This window comes from Gigantopelta aegis, chromosome 4, assembly GCF_016097555.1.
Source record: "Gigantopelta aegis isolate Gae_Host chromosome 4, Gae_host_genome, whole genome shotgun sequence".
Classification (NCBI taxonomy): Eukaryota; Metazoa; Mollusca; class Gastropoda; order Neomphalida; family Peltospiridae; genus Gigantopelta; species Gigantopelta aegis.
The window spans coordinates 8,699,934-8,718,846 of NC_054702.1; the positions used below are offsets into that span (position 1 = coordinate 8,699,934).

Genomic DNA, 18,913 nt, shown 5'->3' on the forward strand with positions numbered 1-18,913 from the left:
GGTGTGTGTGTGTGTGTGTGTGTGTGTGTGTGTGTGTGTGCGTGCGTGTGTGGTAATATGGGTAATAAGTGGTAGTACGTAACTGCAAAAACAGAGAATACGCGGGCTGCAGGTTATATAACAACCTTAAAAGTGGTCGGTTTGTACTAATGGCTCGTATTTACCAGATACGTCCTTGTAATGATGGTACACATTCGCGCATGTCGGTGCTAGCAGACGAGAAGCATGGGAATAGTATAATTGATAGCACTTCATCTTATAAAATACCAAACTGGCAGACGTGGGTGGCGTAAGCTTAAGCTTAAGCAATTCGTCTTGTTTACAGTATTATTATAATGGAATGTTTCACGTGAAAAGAAAATAACAGCATGTCTTTGTAATAGTGCATTACGTTTATAGAAGGTTAGCAAAACTTAATAAATAATTATAAAATGATTTTAATACGAAACTGTACGATGTAGGATATGATTTCTCAACACATCGAATATTGTATAAACCTGCGTCATCGTACAATGCAGCATCAAAGGCACACTAATTAATTCACGGCTACTAGATGTCAGACATCCGATAATTGACACATGTAGTCTTCAGAAAAAAAACTAAAAGTTTTCATTAACAGCAAGGGATCTTTATAACACTTTCCCACACAGGGCAACACATATAATAGCCTTTGTAGGTGGGGTCCCTCAGTGCTGGAGCAAATCTTCGGATTCAGGCAAAAATGATGGAGATGTTCAGGCGAAACGAGCTGACCTGAACAGTTTTTACCCTGTATTTCCATTATTCTACTAAAAGTATTAATTGTAATCCATGAACGAATAGGTAGTTATTCATTTAGAACCCTATATATAGCAGTTTGGTAGTAATGTAAATATCACGGGCATAGGAAGGTGACAAAAAATGGGGGGGGGGGGGGGGGGGGGGGGGCACACACACACACACATATATATGTAAATACATGTATAAATATATATAAAAAAAACATCGCTGCTCCCACAAAATGGGAGGCACGTGCCCCCCCCCCCCCATCTTCCTACACCAGTGAATATGAATAAACATTGTTATCCAGATTGAGGCACTCGTACAAAAATGGGAGCCTGTACAGCAGTGAAAAGGTGTTGAAAATAATATACACTGCCCAGTAATGTACTAATGTGACTGAACAGTTTCAAGGTTGAAATATATTATTGGCCTTGGCACACCCAGCACTTAACTTTATGGTTACATGGCGTCGGACATATGGTTAAGAGCCACACATAAAATAATATACACTGCCCAGTAATGTACTAATGTGACTGAACAGTTTCAAGGTTGAAATATATTATTGGCCTTGGCACACCCAGCACTTAACTTTATGGTTACATGGCGTCGGACATATGGTTAAGAGCCACACATAAAATAATATACACTGCCCAGTAATGTACTAATGTGACTGAACAGTTTCAAGGTTGAAATATATTATTGGCCTTGGCACACCCAGCACTTAACTTTATGGTTACATGGCGTCGGACATATGGTTAAGAGCCACACATAAAATAATATACACTGCCCAGTAATGTACTAATGTGACTGAACAGTTTCAAGGTTGAAATATATTATTGGCCTTGGCACACCCAGCACTTAACTTTATGGTTACATGGCGTCGGACATATGGTTAAGAGCCACACATAAAATAATATACACTGCCCAGTAATGTACTAATGTGACTGAACAGTTTCAAGGTTGAAATATATTATTGGCCTTGGCACACCCAGCACTTAACTTTATGGTTACATGGCGTCGGACATATGGTTAAGAGCCACACATAAAATAATATACACTGCCCAGTAATGTACTAATGTGACTGAACAGTTTCAAGGTTGAAATATATTATTGGCCTTGGCACACCCAGCACTTAACTTTATGGTTACATGGCGTCGGACATATGGTTAAGAGCCACACATAAAATAATATACACTGCCCAGTAATGTACTAATGTGACTGAACAGTTTCAAGGTTGAAATATATTATTGGCCTTGGCACACCCAGCACTTAACTTTATGGTTACATGGCGTCGGACATATGGTTAAGAGCCACACATAAAATAATATACACTGCCCAGTAATGTACTAATGTGACTGAACAGTTTCAAGGTTGAAATATATTATTGGCCTTGGCACACCCAGCACTTAACTTTATGGTTACATGGCGTCGGACATATGGTTAAGAGCCACACATAAAATAATATACACTGCCCAGTAATGTACTAATGTGACTGAACAGTTTCAAGGTTGAAATATATTATTGGCCTTGGCACACCCAGCACTTAACTTTATGGTTACATGGCGTCGGACATATGGTTAAGAGCCACACATAAAATAATATACACTGCCCAGTAATGTACTAATGTGACTGAACAGTTTCAAGGTTGAAATATATTATTGGCCTTGGCACACCCAGCACTTAACTTTATGGTTACATGGCGTCGGACATATGGTTAAGAGCCACACATAAAATAATATACACTGCCCAGTAATGTACTAATGTGACTGAACAGTTTCAAGGTTGAAATATATTATTGGCCTTGGCACACCCAGCACTTAACTTTATGGTTACATGGCGTCGGACATATGGTTAAGAGCCACACATAAAATGAGAGAGGAAACCTGCTACATTATTCCATAGGTTACTTTTTATTAGCAGCAAGGGATCTTTTATATGCACCATCCTACAGATAGGGTAGTACATACCATGACCTTTGTTGAATAACTTATGGAGCACTGGTTGGATCAACAAGTAGATAGTTAGACGCATACAACTAACTAGTTTGAAATGCTTTGTAGCATTTATATAACACTGCCATAAGAATTTAATGATGGATACACCAGCTGCGAAATCAGTTCATGCTAAAGAAAATCTATGAACACAAACAGAAAAGACATCAGCTGTTCAAACCACTTTATATACGCTTAAATGTTTTCTCTCCTAGAATCACAGACTGGCCAGTTGTCAACTCCGCTTGTCTAAAAAGTCTAGGTTTAAATATGGAAATCTTGTGTTCTGCTCAAACCACTTTGCGGTACTTAGCAACATTTGTTCACTGAAGTGTGGTCCCATGAGCTGCAGGCCGATTGGTAAACCGTTAGATGACAGACATGCTGGGACTGTCACAGCTGGAATCCCTGGAAAAAATGACAAAGTCTGACTGAACATACAGCTCCGAGGAAACATATTACATACACAGAAATAGAGTTTTGTAATGTAAATATTATAAAATTGGCAGATACAGCAGTATGCCTGAATAGCTTTTTTTCAGACACTATACAACTCTTTTGATGAATTTGGTCATAACAGATGAGAATGAATGAACAAGTGATGAAATGAATAAACAAAATAATGGTTGAATGAATGAATCAATCAATCAATATAAAGAATGAACATATGTATACATAGATGAATGGGAAAATAAATGAAACAATGAATAAACAAAATAAATAAATAAATGGATGGAGGAAAAGATAATGAAAAAATGGATGGATGGATGAATAGATGTATGGATGGGTCGATGGAGGGATGGATGGATGGGAAAATAAATGAAACAGTGAATAAACAAAATAAATAAACAAATGAATGGACGAACAGATAGTGAAAGAATGGATGGATGAGTAGATGAATAGAAATATGCATGGATGGATGGATGGATGGGATGAAATGATAAATGGATGGGATGGGATGGTTGAATGAATGGAGTGAGTGAAAGAAAGAAAGAAATGTTTTATTTAATGACGCACTCAACACATTTGATTTACGGTTATATGGCGTTAGACATATGGTTAAGGACCACACAGATATTGAGAGAGGAAACCCGCTGTCGCCACTTCATGGATTACTCTTTTCGATTAACAGCAAGGGATCTTTTATATGCACCATTCAACAGACATGGTACATACCATGGCCTTTGATATACCAGTCATGGTGCACTGGCTGGTACGAGAAATAGCCCAATGGGCCCACCGACAGGGATCGATCCTAGACCAACTGCGCATTGAGCAAACACTTTACCACTTAATCCATGGGCCAGACCAGAATTTGGTACCACCCAGAGGGACAAAGGCTCATAGAGCTTTTTGATAGGTCTATGCATGTAGATAATAAAATGAGATGATAGCATTCCGTATCGAGTAGCTTTCTGTCATTTTCACCCTGAAAACTGAATAGTGTGCGGAAAAAACTCCAAAGCAAATTTTGGGGGTAGGGGAAACTTAATTTGGAATACTTTCCTTATCATAGCAATTCACCACTCAAAATGTGTGTTTTGAAACCCTCTGATGATTACATATCATAATATGCAAATGAACCACAAAAGTAGGTCATCAGGTCACTGATTTTGGGTTGAGCTCAAAATTTGTTGTTTTCTGCTTTGCCTTGTCATCTATTGGGACATCAATTATCAAGGTATCAATTTCTGCAAAAACTGACCTTGGCTCATTTGTTTCCATTTCAATATTTTTCTAGATGGCTGAACATGGGAGCCTTTAAATGGTTGGAAATTCCTTCTGACACAATTTTCAGCCATTTCTAGGCCTCATTTTGGCAAATGTCCCAATAAATGATGAGGCAAAGCTGATATCTGCAAATTTTAGCTCGACCCAAAATCGGTGACCTTTTGACCTTTGATGACCTACTTTTGAGGTTCATTTGCATATTATGTGTAATTGATAGGGGGCTTCAAAACACACATTTTGAGTGGTGAATTGTTATGATAGGGTGATTCTAAGGAAAGTTATTTCAAATTAAGTTTTCCCTACCCCAAAAATTTGCTTCAGAGTTTTTTCTGCACACTATTCAGTTTTCAGGGTGAAAATGTCAGAAAGCTACTCGATACGGAAGGCTATCATCTCATTTCATTATTTACATGCATAGACCTATCAAAAAAACCTATGAGCCTTTGTCCCTCTGGGTGGTACCAAATCATGAAAATTTGGCCTCTGGCCCATGGGCTAACTGGACTACGTCCCGCCTCGAATGGAGAGAATGAAGCCGGGAGTAAGGAAGACCAAAAACCCCAACTAATGACACCCAGGAACAACAATAAATATCAGGCAAAAGTTTTCTTTTACAGCATATTTAATGCAAATAAATTAAGTAAATTAATATTCATAAGCATATGCCCCAGATTAAAATATTTGGCATTGAATTTCTCATTACTCAAAAAAAGGAAATGTATCAGAATTGGGGCTTAATTCGCACAGCTCTCTGAAACTCTCTTAAGCATCACTGTATCGTCCTTGCAAGTCTTGTGCACTGCACTGCGAGATCGTGAACTTTAGACAGTTTAGTGAATTGGGTCACTGGTTATTTTCCAATGTCTGCATTACAACTTACAAACCTGCCATGTTACTGATACCTTTAATGGTTCTTTTCCAATGTTTGCATTACTCTATCACAACTTACAAACCTGCCATGTTAGCCGGCTGAGTGAAGACGTCCTGTTGCTCCGACAGCGCTCGGTGGTCTATCTGTTTGGATTGTCTGTAGGAGGGAGCCTCACTTAGGGAGGTGGGAGTTAAGAGAACATCAACACCGCTGTTAAAAACCTTCGCAAAGTCTTCACTGATCTTGCGTCTCACTTTTTGAGCCTTGATGAAATAATCGTCGTAGTTTCTGAAAGATAAAAATATTTTTCTCCTTAACAGCAATCAAAATACCAATACCAGATGTGAGATTAAATGATCAATGATCCAAATCTCACAGAAGCAAATATTGGAATAATTATTGTATTGTTGTAAATAATTCAGACCAATAATTTGTTTTTTAATTTAATAACATAAAATAGACAGACAAACAAACAAACAAACAAACAAACAAACAAATAAATAAATAAATAAATAAATAAATAAATAAATAAATAAATTAATACTGGGCAGTGCAACATCCAACTTCATCAAGATCAGACACTAAATATAAAACATGGTTTTCTTTAAATGCTGACTGACCAATCATCTGATCTGTTACAGAAATCACATGCTCAATATCAGTTTAATTTAAAGTCTATATAGTATTAGGTTAAATGTGATAGGACTATAGAGGAAAAGTGTTAAAAACGCCCAACACAAATGGAGGAATTATCAAACAACATACTTTCGTAGAAGATACCAGTTTCCCGTGAGAATGCGACTGCGGACGACAGTGTTGAAACCTTCGTGACGACTCAGAGCGTACAACTCATCCGTGGATTCATCATTATTACCACGGTGACCTGAACAAAAGAAAAAAAACCTTTTCAAGTATAATTAATTAGTGGATCTAGAGAAGACATAAGACATTGTATTTTTAAAGTTCTCAATAATTCTCACATTCCAGCCTTTTTCAATAAAGTTGAAATCTCACCAAGGTATTTTACGTAACAATAATAACACAAAAACCCTCAATCTACAGATTTTAACAAGATATGTTATGAAATTATAGAAAGTACTTCTAAGTTCTCATAGGAAAAATTTTTGGAGTGGGAGGAACAATCTAGTGAATCTCTAGTGGTGGTGGGGGGGGGGGGGGGGGGGGGGGCACAAGCCACTTTTTTATCTATATTTATAAAGTGTAGGTAAAAAAAGTACATTTTCATTCCCAAATGGGGTGGGGTGGGGTCTGCTACCGCGGTCACCTCGGTTCCTATCAGACTGCAAAGGTATTCATAGACAAAAAGTCGAATTTCAAAAATCATTCCAGACAATATTTGTGTGGCCGATACTTACCGAACTGGATTCCGTCATATCTGGCCATGTTGGAGGCCACTTCACAGCAACACAGGACCGAGTAACAGACGATGGAGTACTGTGTGTGAGGTAGGGACACCTGGGATACCTTGGCGCCGGCTCGCTCAAACATGTCCGCCGCCCGGCTCCACGCGGCCAATACATCAGGTGTCACACCAGGGGCGTAATATTCCTGAAATACCACGATTTCACAATTTGTAGACTGGCCTCGGTGACGTCGTGGTTAGGCCATCGGTCTACAGGCTGGTAGGTACTGGGTTCGGATCCCAGTCGAGGCATGAGATTTTTAATCCAGATACCAACTCCAAACCCCGAGAGAGTGCTCCGCAAGGCTCAATGGGTAGGTGTAAACCGCTTGCACCGACCAGTGATCCATAACTGGTTCAACAAAGGCCATGGTTTGTGCTATCCTGTCTGTGGGAAGTGCAAATAAAAGATCCCTTGCTGCCTGTCATAAAAGAGTAGCCTATGTGGCGACAGCGGGTTTCCTCTAAAAAAACAATGTCAGAATGACCATATGTTTGACGTCCAATAGCCGATGATAAGATAAAAAATCAATGTGCTCTAGTGGCGTCGTTAAATAAAACAAACATTATTTTTTGTCAGTTTAAAAAAACAACAAAAAAAAACCACCACAAACATTTAACACAAAGTTAAAAAAATTATTTAATGACACCACTAGAGCACACTGATTTATTAATCATTGGATGTCAGACATTTGGTAAATCTGATATATAGTCTTAAAGAGCAAACCCACCAGATTTTTCCATTAGTAGTAATGGATCTTTTATATGCACCATTCTACAGACAGGACAGCACATACATTGTACCACAGCCATTGTTATACCAGTCATGGTGCACTGGCTGGAACAAGAAATAAACCAATGGGCCCACCGATGGGGGTTGATCCTAGACCGACTGCGCTTCAGGTGAGCACTTTACTACTGGGCTATGTCCCATCCATACGGAGATAAAGACATGTGTTTGTTTTTGGACATTACAAACATGGATGATGCTAAGACGAATGGTGAAACCGCAGTATTTCTATTTCAGTACGGGATTACTTGACAGGGCCGTGCTTCATGCTTGCTGTCAGTGAGCTATCACTGACAGCTATCTCGGTATCACCCGAGCCCTGGGTACACAGAGCCTGCAGTGTATGCCGGGTAATCATCCCCCATGGGAGTTCATACACTTGGGACACACACTCATAATTGCACCCGTGAAGTGGGTGAAACTCAGTGTATGCAGCCTACACCTCACCATTGTGCCAAGCAGTGCACTCACTCAGGGTTAGAGCCAGTAAAGGAATAAAAAATCCCCCACTGCATCAGGTGGGATATGAACCCAGTACCTACCAGCCTCTTGACTGATGGCATAACCACTTCACCACCGAGGCTGGTATTTTTAGAAACATTACTTTGCCACAGGGCAAGTACCAATCATTTATCTACTTTTTCTAACCTTATTAATCTTATTAATACATGTAGTTACGGGTACTTGAAATATGTGACTTTTTTAATAGGGTTTTTTTTTTTTAAATAAATATAAATATTCAATTTATATGTACATGCATATGAAATCACACACCTCAACATGTAGAGGGGGAAATCTCACCCCTCAAAATAATCAGAATTAGAGGCAAGAGACCGATAGGAATTGCACCCATGAACATGATTAAGTTTGAGGAGTAATGATTTCTAAATTAAATATCTTAAGGGTTAATGTTTTGTGTTTTCAAAATAAATATCCTAATTTAACTAATATGATGGTTATTCTCAAAGATGAAGGAATGGGCCATTGCAGTCTTACACAAGAAAAAGAAACACCATGAACACAATATTTATCAATTTCTTATGTATTATAAGTTCCAGCCAGTGCACCACGACTGGTATATCAAAGGCCGTGGTATGTACTACCCTGTCTGTGGGATGGTACTTATAAAAGATCCCTTGCTGCTAATCGAAAAGAGTAGCCCATGAAGTGGCGACAGCGGGTTTCCTCTTTCAATATCTGTGTGGTCCTTAACCATATGTTCGACACAATATAACCGTAAATAAAATGTGCTAAGTGCATTGTTAAATAAAACGTTTCTTTCTTTCTTCTTTTTTTTCTGAATCATGATAATCTGTTGACTATTTATGAATAAGGAATTGAAACTAATTTGTTTGTGCTTATTCTGTTTTATTTAAAACAAGTACAATAATTTTAGTTTTCATTGCAGAATGATACGATTTCTCCATGGACACAAACCTGTGAACTGAATGTAAAAGTGTAATAACCACATAGCACAGGGTTATCACATTTATCATGATATCATAATATACATGTTATGCACCTGCAAATTCTTTATTTAAAAAAATAAAATAAAATACTGTCATGACAGAGAAAATGTCAACATCTATTGTTTTCTACCGAAATATGTCTGACTACAATTTTTATAAATATATATTTTTACAAACAGGATTAGCTTTTATTATCGGTGTACTGTAGTTATTATACACTCGAATCATAGCAACCCATTAAACAAAACAAAAAAACAAACAAACAAACAAACAAACCTAATGTAAATTTAATGTTAAAATATACATGCTCTACACTCGGTAAATTCGAATTACTGAGTTGAAATTAAATCGGTGTATGTTTGTTTCAGGTGCCCGTCAACCGATTACATGTACTAGAAATCTGAATCTACCAAGGTTAATGTCACTGGCTTTAAATCACGTGGCAGTATCGTGAAACAGAAAGTAGAAATGTCTGGAGTACGTCGCTAACAAAAACAAAACCTGCTTTACTAAATTCGTTTGTTGTTGGTGTACGCATTTACTGTGATATCAACATGTATAAACATTATACACATCATAGAATTATTTGACAACGCACCTATTATTTTTTGTGCGACCATTACCTGCATTGTATGAAATTAAACAAAACAAAACAAATCCGACGAGATGTTAATAATAAGTGAACTCCTAGCTGATTGGCTCAGTGTAAAAGATAGATGTAACCAACCAATCGTGTTTTAATTTATAAAAAGTATTTTAGGAAGTTCATTGTGAACAGAATGGAAAGGTTTGTGGCATTGTGGATTGGATTCAATAAACAATTAAAATGGCAGAGTTAAAAAAATTAAATAAAAATACAAGCATGATTTGTTCAATTTAGGGGCGCATTATTTTGCGCCCGTCAGATTGAGTTGACAGGGGTTGACGGGCGTGTTAGCGCTCGTGCCCATCAAAAACGAAGGTCTGCAGTCACTTCATACTATTGTGCTTAAATTTTATTACCGAAAGTAGTAGATTTTATAACGTGTAACTGGCATCAGCTACAGCTAAGACATGCACACAAGACATTTTAGTCAAACACTGACAGAGACAAAGTAAGCATAATTATAATAGTGCATTTTAATGCATAAGAACAGAACTCTGATAAAATCAGAATATTCTTACTCTAATCCTACTAACGTTACAATCCACTCTAAAACACCAACACAACAAAAGTGAAAGAAAGAAAGAAGTTGAAGAGAAATTTACTTTGGGAATTCCAACATGGAGATTCTTCACCGATATTTCATCAGGCAGTGTCACAGGCTGGAATTTGTCCCGGACAGTAGTGGAATCCATGACATCATGACCAGCCAGTGTATCTGAAATAATATCGACAACACTCACATATCAGATAATACAAGAATGAAAGAAAGAAAAAAAGAAAGAAATGCTTTATTTAACGATGCACTCAACACATTTTATTGACGGTTATATGGCATTGGACATATGGTTAAGGACCACACAGATATCAAGAGGAAACCTGCTGTCGTCACTTTATGGGCTACTCTTTTCAATTTAATAGCAGCATGGGATCTTTTATATGCACCATTCCACAGACAGGATAGCACATACCACGGCAATTGATATACCAGTCATGATGCACTGGCTGGAACGAGAAATAGCCCAATGGGTCCACTGAGCTACTTCCTGCCCTCGATAATACAAGAATGAAAGTTAAAGTCTGTTTTTGTTTAACGACACCACAAGAGCACATTGATGTATTAATCATTGGCTATTGGATGTCAGATATTTGGTAACTTTGACATAAAGTCTTGGAGAAGAACCCATAACATTTTTCCATTAGTAGCAAGGGATCTTTAATATGTATCATCCCACAGGCAGGATAGCACATATAGGCCTGGAAATAAATAAAAATTGTGGTGCCTGTGAAAATGACCTATTTGTCTAACCATGGCCTTTGATATACCAGGTGAGTACTTTACCACTAGGCTGTCCCGCCTCATAAAAGAATGAAGAAAACATTTTAGAAATAAGTAAGTTATGACAATTCCCCACTGGTGTTCCATGGCTAGCATTTATTAGAGGTCAAACATATTGTAATTAAAGAATGGTTTTTTTATAAAAATTACTGGTCGAACATCCCAACAGCCAATGGGATGGGCTAAAATTATTCTAATGCACACCCCTTCCTGTTCCAATCACGTGATTGTAACTTGCTTCTTTATCTTTCGCTTTTGTGGTTCAGATGTTTTTCCTTTTTGCTAACTTTTTCCTTCCAACCAGGGACCTAATTCACAAAGATCTCTTAGGCTCTGCTAAACAACAAAACCATCCTCTTTGCAAATCTTTTAGCATTGCACTGCGAGATCACAAAGTTGCGAGAGTTTAGTGAATTAGGCCCCAGACTACTATCTTTTGGGGAACATGCATTTGTGTTTAAGAAAGGTGAAGTTGAAAAGAAATATATTTTAATAAATAAATAAATAACAGTAGGCGTAATAAAACTCCAATGTTCATACTCAGTACAATAGCAGCGTCATCGACAGTGCGTGTGATTATTCCAGGCACATCCATGGAGTTGACAAGTGGGATCAGTCCGTGTCGGGACAGAACTCCGTATGTCGCCTTCAGTCCCACAACTCCACAAAACGATGCCGGAAGTCGGGTCGATCCTCCAGTATCAGAACCAAGAGATCTAAAACAGATGGAGATTTTGTCTCTAAATACTGAAATGGAATACACAACTATACATCTAGATTCGATTATACAGGGTGGTCACTTATCACTACATTATAGACCTGTATTGTGTTTCTACCAACAGCTCTTTACACTCTTTTGTTTGTTAGATAATTATATACACTGTCAAGTTTTGTTTTTAATTTAATCTTATTCAAATACTTACCTTTGTTTGACACCCAATGGCTGATGTGTAATTTTGTGCTGGGGTGTCATTAAACATTCATTCATTATCGTAAATAATGTGTAACAAACTGAAAATAGGCTTAACGGGTGTACAATGAACTAGGATGTGATAAATTTTGTGTACAAGATAGCTAATGATTTCCGAATGATATTCACAAATATTTAGACCACCCATGTTACAATATTTCAAAATCTGAGGTAACTGGAAGTTGGTTCACATGGTTTTTACCTAGGTAACCAATTTTTCGGTTACGTGAATTGTATTTGCATATCCCACGGGTTACCTGATGGGTTACCTCAAAGTTGCGTTGAAATTATATTTTAAATACATAATTTTTAGCTCAAAAATAAAGTTAAAACAAAATACAAAATGAATGAATGAATGAATGAATGAATGAATGAATGAATAATTGATTATCGACACCCCAGCACAAAAATATACATTGGCTATTGGGTGTCACAAATGTTAAGAAAACATTTTATAAAACAGATTCTTTAATGCTTCCTGAAGTTAACAATATTGTAAAAGGACTAAATATCAGCCCCAGTACTAAAACAAAATAGGTACATTTGGAGGGAAAATACCCATTCTCTGGTTCCTCTGAAGACTAACACACAACACTCACTGGTGCATGATTAGACTAATAAAAAATATATATGCTACTTTCACTTTATCGATGGTAAATGTACTTCTATACTACAGTGACATTCCAAATGTTTGTTTTTTAAAGCTCATTATGTGATGTTAGTATTTTTTCAACTTTTGTGACACTTTTGGATTCCTGCTTACGTTAAAACCGTTTTCAACATTTGTAAAATTATAGACAATCCAATATTATGTCTACATGTATTCCTTTAGAGATAAAATAGCAGCAGATAATTTGCCCGTCCCCAGCAGTCCATGCACATTTCTTTAAAACTTTTGGCTCAACTATACTGACAATTTAGTTTAACTTTAGACTGGTTATAAGTTACAACTGTTGCAATATAATGTTGTCTACTGGTTTGCTGCACATCAAGTATCTAAAAATCAGTCTAAAACATTTGTCGGAATACTAGTAGAATGCCTGCATGAATAAATTTCCAGTAATTGTGAAGTTTGCATGTTTCAATGGGTCAAAACGTAACCGATTTGCAGTTCGCGTAAATTTAATTTTGTGTAACCAACATGTGAACAGAACGGCGGTTCACGTGAAATATTGTGCTCTGCCACTATTAAACAGCAAACTCTACCAAACCTAAGTTGTTAACTTACGCACAGCAAACACCAGATGCAACTGACACCACACTTCCTCCAGAACTACCCCCGGCAAGGAACCAATCCCCATCTTCCTCTTCTACCAAGGATGCTGATTGGTCAGGCAAACTGCTCTTATTAGCCAATGAGCTGCTTCTGGTATTAGAAGTCTGTCCATGATCTAATGATTTGCATTTTTTGAATTTGAACTTCCATGGATTTTTCACAGGACCTGCAGTACTTTCTGTACTGGTTGATCTAAAATAAACCAATACAATTTCATTACATCAGTGTGTCCTTAACATAATCATTATTTGAGACATTTTTCACAGACCAGACAGGAAATAAATGATAGATATAATAATAATAATAGATTTTTATTTCAGATCAGAGATCCATAGAACATATATAAACATCACTTACAAAACTGATTACATAATATACAGCAGCTTGTGCCAGCGATTTACACATACAGATTTGACGTACACAGTTGTACACCGCAGGTGGGCAAGTAGGTCGTTTGAAGTTGTTTCGATTCTGCTCTTCAGCGAATATGCTGTTGAGCGAAGTAAAGCGCCAAAGCTTTTTACTCGATGACTGACAAACATCTTGCTGGCACTGTATGGTCGTCGTTGTCCGATCATCCATCGGTATGCATTATTATAACATATGTTAAGATCTTTCATGGTATCCTGCTTAAATTTCACCCATAATGCACCCGCGTACAAATTACTACAATAACTCACAAATAATTGTGTTTTAACAGATTCTGAACATTTTGCAAATCGCCGCAACAACATGTTTGCACGTACACAAAGGGCTCTATACTGTCGTTTAATGTCTTTATCGTCTTTCATGTTTTTGCATATGATATGACCTAGATATTTATAGTTGTCAACAAATTTCAGTACATCACCACACAAATATATCGAAGGCACATTGATCAACTTCAGAGTTTCTGGCTCAATACACATACAAACAGTTTTCATTGTATTATATATAATATCATAATCTTCTGCAAATTTCTCGCAAATCGTTAACATTTTTCTTAATGCAGAAATAGATGGGCAAAGAAGTGACATATCATCAGCAAAACTGAAGTTATTTAGAAACACCCCACCAACATTACACCCAACTGCACATTTTGACAACTGTAGGTTAAGGTCATCAATATATATATTAAATAATAAGGGTGACATTACCCCACCTTGACGGACGCCATTTGTTACATTAAAATTACAGGAAATATATGCACCCCATTTTACACTAAACAATTGGGTTAAATACCATGCTTTGAGAAAGCGAACTACAAAAGTAGGCACGCCTTTTTTCAAAAGTGTCATATATAATGTCCAGTGATTTACTCGGTCAAAGGCTTTTTTCGCATCCAAAAAGCAAACATACACATGGTTGGTATGTAGGCTTAATTGAAACCAGATAATCCAGACAAACTGGGGAAATATAGAATTATGATATGTACCGGTACAATGTATCTTTTAAAAGTTAGAAACCAGATAGCTTAATTGAAACCAGATAATCCAGACAAACTGGGGAAATATAGAATTATGATATGTACCGGTACAATGTATCTTTTAAAAGTTAGAAACCAGATAACGATGAAAGAATGCTAAGATATAGAACCATGGTAGGAACATATAGATTGCTGGTAGAAGTTAAAAGGTATTAGTATGGGTGGTGTTGGAAATGAAGTGATATTATTTACACTGGTGTAGGAAGTGGGGGGGGGGGGGGGGGGGGGCAAGGGGGCATGTGCCTCCCCACTTTTCAGGTATTTTGCTTTATAATAGTGTAAAAGTGTGTCTTTTTGGCACCTTCCTACGCCACTGGATAATATGTGTTGGGGCTGGCACTAAATTATTTTTACCCAAAGGTTGTGTGCCAGGCACCCTCTCCTCATCAGAGCACAATCACAGTTGTGAACTTTTATACAGGCCGTGAAAACTAACTTACAATTCACAATACAAAGCGTGAGAAGTTAAATATCATACTTATTAAATTATAAATTGTGCTCACTGACCCCATAGCAAATTCATCCATGTTTGTCTTGCCCATGAGGACTGCTCCCTGCTGCAATGCTCTCTCCACCATGGTGGCATTGTAGGGAGGAACGTAGCTAGCCAACATCTTGGATGCACATGTTGTTTTAACTCCCAGAGTGCAGAAGTTATCCTTGTATGAAATGGGAATGCCTTCCAATACTCTGGGAGGGTTATCTATAAAATTAAAATAAAAAACTGTCTGAATGATCACTTTTTGTTCACCAATATATTATATGTACCATCATGATTTGAGTTTGTGGGGTCCCCAGCAATTTTTAGTGTCCATTGGACTTGATGAAAAGTATGTGGAGGTAAATAATATTCATAATTGGAGAAAACAGAATGGATCTTTACAAATTTTAATAATACATGTAGTTCTAAGTAGATAGGAAATATTAAAAACTAGATGTAACTAGGTGAGGTTTGATGGCCTTACACTGGGTTATCTCTCCAAAATATGACTGCTGTGTAGATAGCCAGAACTCATTAGCCAAGGCTATGTACACGGCCATTGTGTATACAGTCACTTCTGTGTTAGAGAACAAATATGGCAGCCTCCATCATTACGACTGTATTTATGGAATTCATGTCTATATGCCATATTTAGCACAATGAGTGTACGGTGGTCCACTGGACCTGAGCTCAAAAACATCCTTATGAAAGGTTAAACATCGTTTTGTTTAACACCACTAGAGCACATTGATTTATTATATCTTTTATATGCACTATCCCATGGACAGGATAGCACATACCACGGCCTTTGATATACCAGTCATGGTGCACTGGCTGGAACAAGAAATAGCCCAATGGGCCCACTGACAAGGATCAATCCTAGACCGAGCGCACATCAGGTGAGTGCATTACCATTGGAGGAACTGGCTGGAAGGCAGAGAAAATTGATTGAGGGATAAGTGATATAGGTCAGATCCTAGGGTTGTCTCTAGCTATGCATTGCTAGGACTGCAAGGAGCACTTTGTTCTGTATCGTGTCACAATTCACTACACATGTTTTAGAGATCACTACACAATTTTACTGTGTAATGTTCCTCCAATTTGTTTTCTGCTAGGTATACACAGACAATAATATCTATAACAATATAAAAGACACTTGCCATCGAGCAGCCTTTGAGAGGAACGACTGGCTTCAGACTGCACTTTCTCCGGCAACTCACTGATGAAGGCATTCAACTCTCTCACTTTCCGCAGTCGTTCCAAACATTTTGTACACAATTCGGTTGGTGATACTTTTCCATCCTTGAAGCGACTCAAGACCTGCAATTCAGTATGATCATTGTAGCAACCACAGATCAGACAGGCGAGAGCGATAGTTTCATTCAGGCACCGTTTACATAAGTATAGTTTGCATAACCCATTTGTTGTTTGCGCACTGAGTTTATGATATCGTTTACGTGGTCATGATGGGCTACGAAAAAACGAAATGGGTTACCTGAACTTGTTGTTGCATAATTTAACCCATAAATGGTTTATGCAAATTTTCAATTCTCACAGGTCTGTTAGTAACAGCTTACCCCAATCACCCAATGAATGCATCCACCCCTCCCAGTTACAGTAGGCTAGGTGCCCATAGTAACAGCATCTGGAGTGGGAGTCATAATCTCTAGTGGAGGGGAATGTCTCTTCAGGGTGGGCACTAATTTAAGGTGGACCCACACATTGCTACGTTTGATTCAACATATGGTAAATATGCCTAGTTTTGCCATGGCCAGCCAGCTTTATAGCATTGCTTGCTAGCAGAAGCCAAACGAAGCAAACCCCTACCCATAGCAGTCTGACTGACCAGTAATTGACAACACGTGGGAGATGCAATTCACAATAATAAAAGAACAAAATGAAATTCAACAATGAAATAATGATGCAACTGTCACTTGGATCTCTCTAATCACAACCAACAAGTCACAAACTTGTGGATAGAAAGTTCCAATTCTGTCACATACTATTTATTGAGAATGCCTGGTGCAACATTCATTATATAATGAATAGAAGTTGCAGCCTGCCCCAGCACTGGATCAACTATTCAAACATTTTCAGTTGAGCAGTTAAGTAAGCAGTTTTTTCTTGACTGCCATACATTCAATATTTGCCAAATTATACATTGTGTACACTGTGACATATAGTATTCTTAACCACAGTATGAGAATGCCATGCATTCAACATACCACATCAAAATCATACGCCACGTAAGTCAGTTTCTTATCATCATGAGAATGCCATGCATTCAACATAATCAGTGTTAAAAAACTACCCTAAGCACCAAATGAGTCAGTTTACAGAATCCCCATCATTCATGACTCAACATTGATGTACACAGACCATTTAACTAGTCTGTTTTATACTGTAAATGAGAATGCCATGCATTCAACATGACAACATACCATGCACTGAGAGTATAGGTCTGTGTTTATAACATTTTTATTTGGCCTTAGGCCTATATAAAATGAAATGAAATGTGTTAAGATACACCCAGTCCCTACGTCGGCTCCAAAGTAACAGAAAAATATCAACCTTCACTGAAGGGATTCGAACCACAGACTCTCAGTATAAGAGTCCAGTGCTCTACCAACTGAGCTAATAGGGAAATTCCCACTAGCTACTGCCAGTAGCAGCTTTATATCAACACTACTACGTTATTTAACAACGCACTCAACACATTTTTATTTATGGTTATATGGTGTCAGACATATGGTTAAGGACCACACAGATAGTGAGAGAGGAAACCCGCTATCGCTGCTTCATGGGATACTCTTTTCGATTAGCAGCAAGGGATATTTTATATGCACTATCCCACAGACAGGATAATACACACCATGGCCTTTGTTAGACCAGTTGTGAAGCACTGGCAGAAATAGCCCAATGGGTCCACCGACGGGGATCAATCCCAGACCGACCGTGCATCAAGCGAATGCTTTACCACTGGGCTACATTCCGCCCCAGGCCTATATGAAGTTAAAACATAGTAAAGGAGGCTAAATAATCAATGACTGGCCTCGGTGGCGTCGTGGTAGGCCATCAGTCTACAGGCTGGTAGGTACTGGGTTCGGATCCCAGTCAAGGCATGGGATTTTTAATCCAGATACCGACTCCAAACCCTGAGTGAGTGCTCCGCAAGGCTCAATGGCTAGGTGTAAACCACTTGCACCGACCAGTGATCCATAACTGGTTCAACAAATTCCATGGTTTGTGCTATCCTGCCTTTAAGTTTATCATGGTATACTCTTCAACTAGTGACCTATTTCACATTATTACTTGGTGCCTACATTTTTCACTACAAGTAGTTTTTCAAGAAATACAACTAATCAATAGAAAAGGCTGCACAATTACTGTGTTATTCCTACACTGTTACTAATATAAAATACCTGCCTCTTTTAGTGATAACGAAAGCATGACAAGGGTAAACTTATGCAATATCTCTTCTTCGCCTCTTTCCGTCAGTTGTATTTTTATTCGTTCTTTTACGTCTTACATGGAACAAAGGATCAATTACTAACGACATAATTTTTAGTTGCAATAACAAATCTCTGAAGTTGACGTTTTGTCTTAAATTAATTTATTAAAATGTGTTTATATATGAAGTAGCACAAATTGTATGATAAGAAAGGCTGGCTGTTTTTAGTTTATCTGTTGTTTCAGTATTCC

At 37.8% G+C, this 18,913-nt stretch overlaps 1 protein-coding gene across 1 annotated transcript; it reads right to left on the reverse strand.

The window, feature by feature from the left end:
* Positions 1-2,922: 2,922 nt before the first annotated feature.
* LOC121372617 (glutamyl-tRNA(Gln) amidotransferase subunit A, mitochondrial-like) lies at positions 2,923-18,787 on the reverse strand. Its single transcript, XM_041499042.1, has 10 exons — positions 18,638-18,787; positions 16,372-16,531; positions 15,238-15,433; positions 13,218-13,457; positions 11,560-11,735; positions 10,286-10,398; positions 6,732-6,924; positions 6,121-6,238; positions 5,438-5,643; positions 2,923-3,161 (listed from the first exon to the last, which is right to left on the reverse strand). Exons 1-10 carry the CDS (start codon positions 18,659-18,661, stop codon positions 2,989-2,991), a joined length of 1,599 nt encoding a protein of 532 aa, XP_041354976.1. The 5' UTR covers positions 18,662-18,787; the 3' UTR covers positions 2,923-2,988.
* Positions 18,788-18,913: the final 126 nt, after the last annotated feature.

Coding starts and splice junctions, on each gene's coding strand:
- LOC121372617 (XM_041499042.1), bottom strand. CDS start 18,661: ATGCTTTCGTTATCACTAAAAGAG. Junction 5,644..6,120: donor AACTGGTATCTTCTACGAAA/GTATGTTGTTTG, acceptor TTTATCTTTCAG/AAACTACGACGATTATTTCA. Junction 3,162..5,437: donor TCAGCCGGCTAACATGGCAG/GTTTGTAAGTTG, acceptor CATTTTTTCCAG/GGATTCCAGCTGTGACAGTC.